The sequence below is a fragment of the Myotis daubentonii genome, chromosome 13, assembly GCF_963259705.1.
Source record: "Myotis daubentonii chromosome 13, mMyoDau2.1, whole genome shotgun sequence".
Classification (NCBI taxonomy): Eukaryota; Metazoa; Chordata; class Mammalia; order Chiroptera; family Vespertilionidae; genus Myotis; species Myotis daubentonii.
The window spans coordinates 54,915,581-54,927,860 of NC_081852.1; the positions used below are offsets into that span (position 1 = coordinate 54,915,581).

General features: G+C 36.4%; 1 protein-coding gene across 4 annotated transcripts in view; it reads right to left on the reverse strand.

The window, feature by feature from the left end:
• Positions 1 to 996: 996 nt before the first annotated feature.
• CCDC186 (coiled-coil domain containing 186) overlaps positions 997 to 12,280 on the reverse strand; it is a 41,913-nt gene continuing 30,629 nt past the window's right edge. For all 4 annotated transcript variants that reach the window (XM_059661482.1, XM_059661484.1, XM_059661481.1 and 1 more), the window contains 6 exons: positions 11,438 to 11,693; positions 10,313 to 10,502; positions 9,118 to 9,198; positions 7,352 to 7,562; positions 5,796 to 6,015; positions 997 to 4,692 (listed from right to left, as the gene is read on the reverse strand). In XM_059661482.1, coding sequence (XP_059517465.1) covers positions 4,609 to 4,692; positions 5,796 to 6,015; positions 7,352 to 7,562; positions 9,118 to 9,198; positions 10,313 to 10,502; positions 11,438 to 11,693 — 1,042 coding nt within the window. In that variant the 3' untranslated portion in view covers positions 997 to 4,608. The remainder of the gene's footprint in view (positions 4,693 to 5,795; positions 6,016 to 7,351; positions 7,563 to 9,117; positions 9,199 to 10,312; positions 10,503 to 11,437; positions 11,694 to 12,280) is intronic.

Genomic DNA, 12,280 nt, shown 5'->3' on the forward strand with positions numbered 1-12,280 from the left:
CCACCCACGAATGGTGGATAAAAACTGGGATATCTCTGTTGCAGAGGTTCCCCCGAGGAGCAAGGTCCCCCAGCCCAGGGTTCCAGCAGAGACTGTGGCTGAGTGAGATGGAGGCTGCTGGAGTCCCAAGGCCCACACAGACTTACTCAGACTCTCTGGCTCAAGGCTCCAGCGTTGAGGCAGCAGCTCGAAAGACACCAGGGATATATGGGGAGGAAGTGTCTGGCACCAGGACGAGAGTTAGAGGGGCAGCTTTTTCCCAGAAATGCTGCCGGAGGCCAGCGTTCCTTTTCTGGGACACCTCCCCCACGCACGCATGCACAGAGCCAGCAGGCAGGTGCCATAAATTAGTCTCCATCAACCTGCCCTGGTGATTCCCTGAGACCCCGCCCCACCCAACTTGCAGGCTCACCCAAGCTATTTCCAGTGGCTTTTCCATACAAACAGTCTGTCTTGGATCATGCTTCAGACTCCTAAAACCCCTCAAACAAGCAGCAGCTGGCCTCAGCATGCCCCGTGCCTCTTGCTAAGTGTCCCTAACCCAGCATTAGCAGCAGCCAGCCTTGGTTCACAGCTTGGCCTCTCCTGGGCACCTCCAAGCCCAGCACAAGTAGGAGCATCTGCAGATCACTTGGTAGCTAATGTTGGGTTGCCCCAGGCAGGCAGGGCACAGTGGTGGCTGACCTTGACGTACCTCCCAGGAGGCCCCAGAGCCAGTGGATAAAAAAACATGTGAAAGTTTCCCTCTTGTAAAAGGCCAAATTTTGCCATCAGTAATTTAAACAAAAATTTAAAATATAATTGAGCATTCAATCTAATCAATTGATTTCTAATAATTGATAGACTAAAAACAAACATGGGAAGCAAACATTTTTAGTCTTGTTTAAAAAATAAATTCAAGCAATTTGAATCAGCCTGGCCACCAATCTGCAGAATCAGTCTTTTTAGTAAGTGGTGTATGTCAACAAATAATTAAAGATGACATTACAATACAACTGGGTAAACAGGCATTACCTATTTAATAAGTACAATATATACATAGAATTCTCTTGAAAAGCTTAATTTTATACAGAGACATATTTACAAGATGAACAATGTAATCAAATTAGAGATTATCTGTACAATACATATATATATATAGCTATATCTACCTATCTATATATACATATATATGAACTTTGGAAGATAAGCAAGTTTCATCATCGTATTCTAAATGGACAGCCATATTGCATTTTAAAAAAGGATTCCATTCCAGAAGAAAAATACAACTTTAATATACAATTATATTTTTCATTTATTGTCCTGAAAATTCTTGATGTTTGGATACATTTTTCAATTATTTTCTCTTCTTCGGCCTTGAAAAGCTTTTAGGTTTTTAGTGCCACCAACTGGTGTTAAAAATTAATAATCTTAGTGTCAAAAAAGAATTGTTTTGTTTTAAAATAAAGTTATTGAAAAATAAGCTACTGGAGTCAACATTCATAAGGCAAATTAACCATAGCAAATAATAACATGATTGATAAAAATATTTCCACCATGGTAGTATATATAACATTCACAATACTAATGGTTTCTAATTTTATTTTCCCCTACTGGTAAATATTAGTCTAAATTTACATGTAAAAATCTTTAGAAAATAATACAGTGCAAAACAAAGTTTGGAAACACACGTGACTGCATGATTAGATAATCTTTATAAGCATCAAGTAGGCATTAATAATTTACTAAAATGGCAAAAATCGAATGCCACTTTATGGTCTTTGGATTTTTTTTCCTTCTTATGGAATAATTAAACATCAAACTGTGACAAAGTGTGGAAATGTATGTAACTACCAAGGGAACAGCCACCTGCTGCCGCGTACTCAGTAAGGATTCATTTCCCAAAGGTGCGTGCCAGAGTGAGGTTTCTGGACCACCAACTAGCACAGGAGGACTGACCCTCTTCCCACGTGGCTGGCAGGAGTGGCAGAGGCTCAGAGCTGCCCCTTTCCTGCTGGGTGCGTTCTAGGACCACAGCTCTGGGAGGAGGGGAACTGCTTTCTCTGGCCTGTTCACCAGTATCATCACGGTACCTAGTATGGTGCCAGGCAACAGATTTTCAATAACCATGTTTATTAAATGAATAAATAACATGATAGCCTGATAAAATTTAATTTCAAGATAAGTCTATTTAAATGGTGATGAAGAAAGTTAAAAAGAAACCATCAAAATTCAAACTCGTTATTCTGCTCAAACACACTATTTGCAATCCTTAAAACTTAACAGACTGAAAAGTTTGGAGGGGTATGCGGAAAAAGGGAGTCACAGTAAATGTTCACTTTAAAACTGAAACCTGGTGAAGTGTATACATACACACACACACAAAAAAATCATTTCCTGCTCAAAGAAACCAAAACTGTACTAACCAAAACAGCCTTTGATGTGTACAATTCATAATGCACATACAAAAAAACTCCCCCCCCCCAGATCTGAGGTTTATCGAGACCATTTTCCTTGTCGGGGTACCCCATTCTTCTCTCCATATATTCAACACAGTAAGGGAAAAGGCCCTCTAAGTCAGGAGCTACGTGTGAATCAATGTAGAGACAGAGATCTGACATGTGCACATTTTTGTACATTTTGCTCAGTCCTGACCCATATAAAAAGGATGCAGTAAAAACTAAAGAACAAAAGGAAAATATTTTCTTCAAAAGTTTTCCATAGTTTCTTATATTTTAGGGGGAAAAGTAACAATAAGTCAAAATATGGTTTACAATAGCTTTCTTCTATTATTGTTTCCAATTTAAACTTCTCCAAATGAATGGTGGCACAAATGTCAATATTGGAATGTTTCAATTTTGTATGTAATAAATGTATATATATTTTTAATTTTTATGTTTTTAAGAGTGTATAGACACAGGATCACTATTTGGTCTCCATTAATACATTTTGTGTCTTAGAAGAAAATAAATATTGTAATGTTTGAATCTATATCACATAAGAAGCCGTAAAAATTTAGTTACCTTGGCTACTCTAAGTAGTCTTTGGGAGTATCAACTATATGTCTAGAAGCAAATGGGAAAATAATTCCGATTTGATTGCACTTACCCTCTTATACTGATAAATTACTATTGGTAAAAAGAACAAGACACATTATTGTAAAACTAATACTTTTTAACAGCTATTTAAAAAATAAAATGTTTTAAAACTTGTATTTCCATTTTGAAGTAAAAAGATTTTGTTTTGGGATGACAATACATAACTCAATATACAGAAAAAACAAAATAATGACTCATCTAACCCTTAGTAAATTATCTTTTTAAACAATGATGACTAAAAAAAATGTTAAAACCCATGAAAGGGATATTGCCACCAGGGGCCCAACTTTGAGAACCATACAATTCTTGAAAGGCTTTTAATCTATCATCCCAAAGCTTACTTAAGAGGAGAAAAAAGAATGCAAAAATCCAAAACAAAAATGAGGCTTTCTGCAAGACAAAAATATAAACCGCACACAGAAATTATAACAGATGAGAAATTATAAGAAGCAAGAAAAATTCAATGACATAGAAATACTGACACCACAACTGGCAATATTCAAGTTGCCACATTGCAAATAAATATTGTAAAAATCCAACAGGATACATAAATTTGGCTCTAAAATTCCTTTGGTTACAAAGAAGTAATTATTTTGTGTTTTAAATAAATACACTGAAACGCCTCATATGTGGGGATTGTTGGATCACTCCACTATAACAAGTAAGTATATCAATAGTGAAGAATGGGAGCTCAAACAATACAGAATGAGTGCATTCTCTTGGAAACAGAATCTTCATAAATATTTTAAACATTTATCTTTGCATATGATATTAGTAAAACGCAAGTATTTCAGTTTCAAAGAATTCACTATTCATCTCTGTTTTAATAACTAGTCAATTTCACATTTTAAAATATAAATGAAGTCCACAGGCATTTTCTAAATGAGCACGTTATTTTAAATCATATTTTATGTAACTGAAGATTTAAAAAACTCAACTATGAACTCAAACAATTTGAATCTGAAAAAAAATGTACCTAGCCCAGATAAGGTACATCCCTGATCATGGGCCAATTACCACAAGCTGGCTTTCCTATTAGCTTCCATTAAAATTAATAGATTTAAGGATCACTGGTACCCTCCCTAAAACACAACCAAATGAAATATTGGAATGTCAAGACCAAATTTTTTATTTTTTAGTTTTCTTTTAAGTTAGGAAAATAGCATATTACTGGTCCTTTCATGCATAATTTTAAAAAGCTGGATCATTTTTGACATGATGTGTTTTAAAGGGGGGAAAAAATGGAGAAGGGTTTTCCAAAAGCCCTTGTAATGTTGAGCATTTCAATGATTCTTAGGAAATCAAACTAGGTTGTTTTGGTTCTATGGTGGCTGTCACCATACGAAAACATTCCATCAAGTCTACACTCTTACAGGACACACTGCAATGCATTCCTAAGGTAAAGGTACTTTTCTGTAAGGTCAAACAATCACTCTTTACTGGCTGACACACTGGGGAGGGTTCCAACAATACGGGCAGTGACCCTGCTCCTCGTGTGGCTGTTCTCTCTTCCCTGAGCAGCAGTTTCGTGTTAGGTTTTCTTCGTCCTCTGTTCTAGTTCGTGCTGGTGTTTAATAAGACGTTCTATTTCTGTTCCAAGTGTTTGTAGATTTTCCTTTAACCATTTGAAAAAAAGAGCAAAATAAGAACAGAACTCTAAGTATAATAAGTAAAAAGTGTTTCACTTGAACTACCTTTGCCTAAATTTTGAAAAGTGATGATTAGTCTTATATGTTATATGAAATAAACTAGACATAGCTCTTTTCAGTAAAGTCCTACATATTACAAAGTTATACTTACTTTTTTTTTTACTGAAGCTACAGCAAATTTTATTACATAAAATTATTACCAAAGTTAAAAAATAATTTTTAAAATCCACTACTAACTATCCAATAGCTAAACGGGCTCATCAACAGTCAAGTGGATAAAAAAGCTGTGGTACATAAATACAATGGGATATTACTCAGCCAAAAAAAAAGAACGAAATCTTACCATTTGGAAAAGCATGGATGACCTAGAGCAGCGGTCGCCAACCGGTGTTCAGCGGACCACTAGTGGTCCATGAAGTCCGAAAGGTTGGCGACCACTGACCTAGAGGGTATTATGCTAAGTGAAATAAGTCAGACAGAGAAAGACAAATACCATACGATTTCACTTATGTGTGAAATCTCAAGGATAAAATAAATCAACAAACAAAATTGAAGCAGACTCATAGATACAGAGAACAGACTGACTGATGGTTGCAGAGAAGTGGGGGGTTAGGGGGGACTAGGTGAAAAAGGCAAAGGGATTAAGAGTACAAATTGGTAGTTTTAAAACAGTCATGGGGATGTAAAGTACATCATAGGGAATATAGTCAATAATACTGCAATACTATGTATGGTGCCAGGTGGGTGTTGGAAATATTGGGGGAACACTTTATAAAATATATAATTGTCTAACCACTATGTTGTACACTGAAACTAATACAAAATTATGCTGAATGTAAACTATAATTGAAAAATAAAAATATAGCTAAACGATGACCTTTTACTCTTTCTTTCATTGCTCTGTTAAAAAATTCTACTTTTCAGAAAAAGAACAACATGCTCATTTTATCTCTGGGTAAAATGCTATCTTGCATTAGAGAAATAGTTCACTATGTACTGGGTCAAACTATGAAACAGGCACCATTTTGCCATGTTTACTAGTGGGTAAGTGAACGAGAAGTACAAATACCTTCAAAGTAATATTTTTTAGTAACGTATCTTCCAAAACAGCCTGTAATTTTCGGTTGATCTCCAGCGAGAGTTCCAATGTCAGTCCACTATCAGCTGGATGGGATGTGTATAGAGACGCCATGATGCCACCCCGTCTACTTAAGTGGACTTTGTTAAAATCAGATGCCTCTGAAGAAAGGGTGCCTGCCTCTTCCCGTAAAATGTAACTCTGAATGATTCTGCAAAATAAAACCACACTATCAGTTATGTACTTGCAGAATTAAAAACGCTGCAATTTGCAAGAGTCAACTAATCATACGCATCAAGATGACTAGCATAAATACCTACAAGGTTAATAACAGAAATGTATTAGGAGAGAAAGGAATTTTATAAGTCCAAAATTATTTCAAAATAAACATGAGCCAATCGTGGGTAAAGACTGCACTATCAAAGCCCTTAAATGAGCATGCTATTTGTGAGGGGTCTGGGCACCACCATCCTGGAGTGTCAGCGCGGGATGTGGCTCTCGCTCTTGGTCCGTCACTTACGGAGTGAGTGCTGAATCTGGGACAGTTAGTAATCTGACCTGAGCCCCAGCGACTATCTGCCAAATTAGAGAACTCATTCTCTCCGAGTAGATGTAAGAAATCAATGAGCTATTAAGTCAACAGGCATCATGCCTTGTACTTAGTAGTTGCCCAATAAATTACCCCACTATGGTCTACCCAGCAGGAAAGATAATCCACAACACTATAAAGCTCTTAGAAACGGTCATAAAAATAAAAACCTAAGTAGAGCACTTTAAGACCAAAGTTATTTTAATATCTCAAAAAAATTAATGTCAATTGGTCACCACCATGAACAACACAGTAATTATCCGGACCAGGAAGCTCATAACCAACAGATGACTTCAGTGGAAACAAATGGTCACGGACATCCTTCGCGCTGGGAAGGCAGCAGTCCCTTAGACAGAACTTCGGGAATAAGCAGCTAGATTGCGTAAGACCAAAGCAGATGTCACCTCCCTGTTGGGATTCAGAACCCTTTCTGGAGGTGCCAAGACAACTAGCACTGGCGTAATTTATGATTCCTTGGATTACCCAAAGAAAAATGAACCCAAACACAGACTTTCAAGTCATGGCCTGTATGAGAAGACCTCAAGGAAACAGAAAGACGCGAGAACAGGCTGAAGAACATCACGGGGACTCAAAGGCCACCATTAGTGCTGCAGAAAGTGAGAGGAGGTGGAACAGGAGTGAAGATTTTTCAGTGACTTTATTTGTGGCAACTGCAGATTTTTCATGAGAGGGTTAATACACTAAGAACTTTAAAAAACATTAATGTCTACTGAAATCTATTATCCCCTTAAAGGAAAGATCTGTGTTTTCCTTAATCTCTGTATTCCTAAACCTAGAACACAACAAGTGATTAACAAAAGATTGGGAAGTGGATGACTATAATTAAGAATTATTTTTTCAAAGACAGGATCTTGGTGTGATTAATTCAAAAACAGTAAGTTAACCACTTGAATAATGGTATTTTAAACACAGAATATGTGACCATAATAATACATACTTTGTTTTTTTCCTAATTTCTTCCACCAATTGTTTGATGTGATCCTCCATAAATTCTATCTTTTCATGCTTTCGGGCATGTGCTTTCTGCAGCCTTACTATCCTCTCAATCAACATGGCCTTGTCTACTTCCGGGAAGTTATCCACAGCCACCGACGACCCGGTATTTTCTGGAGATCGATCTTCTGCACTGCTTCGAGCATTAATGGACCCTGAAGAGAAAAAAAGTTTAGACATTGTACCTGGTATAGAGTCATCTCTAATCTCATTGTTTCTTCTAGTATGACTTTCAAATATTAACTCTAACAGAGTTGGGCACAGGACCTGGTTTGAGTTCTTATTTCTGAATATACTGATGATAGAAGTACAATAAGATCTACTATGTCTTTCAGGAATAGGAGGAGGAAATGTCAACAAGGAAACATGGAACTCGAGAAAAAGTCAGAAATAACAAGTCTGAAGTAAGACCGAATCAAACCAAGAAAAAGAGACAGACAGGAGAGTAGAATACAGCCACGTGGGCTAAGCTCAGCTCAGCTCAGCTCAGCTCAGGAGCCAGGCCTCCCTAGGTTCAAATCCCACTTTCTAGCTGTGAGGCTTCGGACAAGTTAATTAAACTCTGTGCCTCAGCACTTCATCTTAAAATGAGAACAACAACATTATTCACCTCACAGGACTATTATCCTCATTTAAATGAGTTACTACACGTGAAGCTGCAACAACGCATACAGTGAGCTCTAAGTGAATGCTAGCTATTATTTTTATCAACATCAGTTGTAAAGAATTATTAACCCTTTTACCTACAAAGTTAAGCTTTTTACCCCATTCTATAGATTTTAGACAAGTAATATATCTTATCCAACATCATACACTAATAAATGGCAGAGCTGGGACCTAAATACCTATGTGTCATTTCAAATCCAAGTTTCTTCTGCTACACCGTTTCCCACTATCGTAACCCTTGATGGCATTTCCCCCCCTAATATGCAACTCCTGGAGCAGTGCAGGCTGGTGGCACACAAAGGCTTTAGAATCTGAGAGCTCAGTCACTGAGGATTTGGGGTGAGTCATGGAAACACACTTTGAAGTGGGAACTGTAACAGCTCACATGACTTTTCCAGAGGAAATGATATACTTAAAGCATTGAGCCTGGTTCCTGGCATTCCAAAATTGATATTTTGCTAATTACCATTTTCACAATGTTACCAATCATAATTTCATAGACTCTATTCATTTCTGCTGTACCATAAGCATATCAACCATGAGAAATGCTAATATTTTAAAAATACATGTGTGTATATATACACTTAAAAGTCTGATATATAACAATGGTCACTTCAGTAGTTCTCAGTAAAAGTAAAAAGAGAGACCACACTACAGCAAATCTCTCTGTAGGAATGGATACAATTTGAATTTAAGAATGGAAGAGGAAGTTGTTACACAGAATAGAGACAAAACAGATAAGAAAAAAGGAGGTAGGGGAATAAGCGATAGAGAACCACGTGACATATACCTGAAACTAATATAATATTGCATGTCAACTATACATTTTAACTAAAAAGAGCTTTACATTCCAGAATTGGGGGTGGGGTGGGGGGAGAGCAACATGGCAAACCCTGGATAATGGAAATATTTCTTATAATATGTACAACTACCACTTTTTAAAATTCAAAATGAAAGAAAAATGTTTCAATACCTTTTAAAACAAAATAAGCTATTTCTTTTTATAATCAATCACAAAATAACTAAAACCATTAGTTTTTTTACCTGATGAACTAGAACGACTTCCCATGCTGCTGACTTCTTTATCATAGCCTCCATTCTCGACCTGATCTAATTTTCTTCGTGCTAGAGAAGAAAAAAATGGGTTATTTGTGACAATTATCATGACCATTTGCCCCTACTACTGTACCTCTGATTTTTATTGCTAAAATCACTTAGGCCAAGAGGGCTATAGGTGTCATTTATACAAAATGACATCTAGAAATGCACAGGTCAAATACAACATATATGGAAACATTACAATAACAACTGAGACTGGCTGGCATCACTTAGGTATGCTGAGCATAATTTCTGGAGTCCTGAAAGATGTAGAAAGATACTAGAAATTTTCCCCAAATTTCACTTCAATTATATCTATAAAAACAAACTGACTTCTCATGGCAAATATCTGAATAAATTTATATTAAGTAAATGCTAAATCTCTTTTATTTCTATGTTTAATCCTGTTTTGACACAATAAAGCAGAGGGAAATAATAGAGAATAGGAAGTCAGAATGTATATCTTATTCATCTTTGTACCCAAGCACAGGACACACACTCCCAATAATTGTATGAATTTTAAAATGAAAGAAATCTGGATTCCAGCTCTGGCTATCAATCACTGTGTTTGGTTAAGCTATAAGCTTTCTGGGTCTCAAATTCCTGTACAATGAGAGGTTAGGTCTCACCGATCTCTAAGCTAGAGGTCTACTATATGGGATGCAAGTTCAAAAGATGCTGCACAAAACAATTCATACACAAGTGTAGGGGAAAAATTTTAGAACTATTAATACTTATATTTAATCTGACCTTTTAAAATTTCTATTTCTCTTGTCTAATATGCATTGGTAACATTCTAATATACATCAAATAGAATAATACATGTTTAAAATTTATAAAAATATATAAATTAGAGAACAAGTGCTGAAGTAATCTTTACTAGGAGTATGTGATCAAAAATATTTCGACACTACTGCCTTAAGTTCCATGAACAAATGTCTTTTAGCATAGAAGGTGCTACAGGCTATTCATGTAACTGCAAGAAGTTTAGCAATTTGGTTTATGAACATTAGTACATTAAAAAGAACATAAGGCTCTAATCAATGTGGAAGAACCTGATGTGAAAAGTATTTTTTCTATAAATCCTAAAGATTATAAGAAACAACACACATTCCAGGTCTAATGCGGAAAAATTTCCTACCTTGCTGAAGTTGTTTGGTAAGGTCCTTGACACTAGAGGCATGCTTACGTCTCTGAGTTACTAAATCATCTTTTAATTCTTCAACTTGGGTACTCAATGCTTTAACTTCTGTTTGTTTACATGTGAGTTCAGCTTGCAGAGCCTGGACTTCCTCTTTTCGCAGTTCTTCCTCTTTCAACAATCTACTTTCCTAAATATTAAATTAAGATAAAAAACAAAAACACCAATTTTAATAGGTGACTTGTATGTTTCCACTATTTCTCACAGTTTAAAACATTAAAAATACAAAGCCTTTGATAGTAGATTCTTCTATCATCACTCCTTACTAGCTTTTGTTCACTGAGCTCCTCAAATTCTTCACATAGCAATCCAGGGGGGTACATTACTACATCTGCTAGTTTACACATGCAAAAACACCATGTGGTACAGGTCTCTGTATTTTTTAACTAAAACCTCAAATTATTTTTATAAGTAACTTGAAGGCACTCTCATAACTCAGAAATATTAAACCATTTTTAAAGTACAAAAATGTAAAAATGTAAAGTACTTTTAAAAAAGATATAGTAATTCCAGTCCTAGTCGGTTTGGCTCAGTGGATAGAGTGGCCTGTGGACTGAAGGGTCCCAGGTTCGGTTTTGGTCAAGGGCACGTACCTTGGTTGCAGGCTCCCGGCCCTGGTCTGGGTGCATGCGGTAGGCAACGAATCAATGTATCTCTCCCACATCGATGTCTGTCTGTCTCTCTCTCTCTCTCTCTCTCTCTCTCTCTCTCTCTCTCTCTCCCCCCCCTTTCCATTCCCTCTAAAAATCAATGGAAAAATATCCTCGGGTGAGGATTAAAATAAATAAATAAATATAGTAAATCTAGTTAGAAATGTCAAAAACCCTGATTTCCTTATTTTCAAAAGTGAAATGCTTCATAACCATTTTAGGGAAAATTTTTATTATAAGCTACCTAAGTTGAAAGGAAAACCGACATTCTTCACAGCATTTGAAAAATTTGTAAGAAAGTCAGTGCCAATAAAAAAGAGCTTAGATCAACTGCACTCAGTTTATGCTAGTAGGGAAATTGAATTGGTGCTTCTTGCTATGTTGCTTTAAGTAGTGAATGTACAATTATACTTACCAAGTTGGTAGTTGTCTGTTTCATTTGCTCACACTGGCTTTGTAACTGACTTTCACTACAGGAAAGCTTATCACACTGGGACTGTAAAGAATTGCATTCAGACTGAAGTTGTGCGTTCTTACTAGTAAGCTTTTCTGTAAACAGCAGTAGCTCAGATTCTCTTTTCCTACTGCCTTCGATGTCTTTTTGTAGGTCATTAATCAAAGAATTAAGACTTTCCACTTCTTCCTTCAAATTCTCAATTTCTTGTTTACCTCTAAAAAACAAAGTTTATATTTAAAAAAAAATTAAACCATTAAAAAACATTAAATTAATGGTTTGGAAATTTTCATGGAAGGAAATGCTTTATAAAGGTACTTTTATTTGTGAATGACTAGCACATACTAGGAACTAAGAGCTAGGAATACAAGGGAGCATGACAGACATGGCCCCCGCTTTCAAAGTTTTTGTCAGGTAGGAAAGTTATCTAAGTGAAATAAACATTTTTGATGATGAAAGCACCAAGTGGGTCACCCAGCCTAGTGCAAGTGATGCTTGAATTAATTCTTCAAGTAGTGGTTAGCAAACTTTTCTTGTAAAAGGCCCAGACAGTACACAATTTAGCTTCTGGGGCATTTGGCCTTTATTACAAATGTTTGAAGCCGCCACTATCGTGTCAAAGCAGCCACAGGCTATACATAAAGGAATGAGCTCAGCTATGTTCCAAATGTAATATAAGAGACAGTGCTGGGCTAGGTTTGGCTTGCCAGCCATACTTTGCTAATTCCTGATGTAAAGGAAGAAAATGAATGAATGTGAGAACCAAATACTATGTTCCAGGAAGGGAAGCTGGGCAGGGAAGAA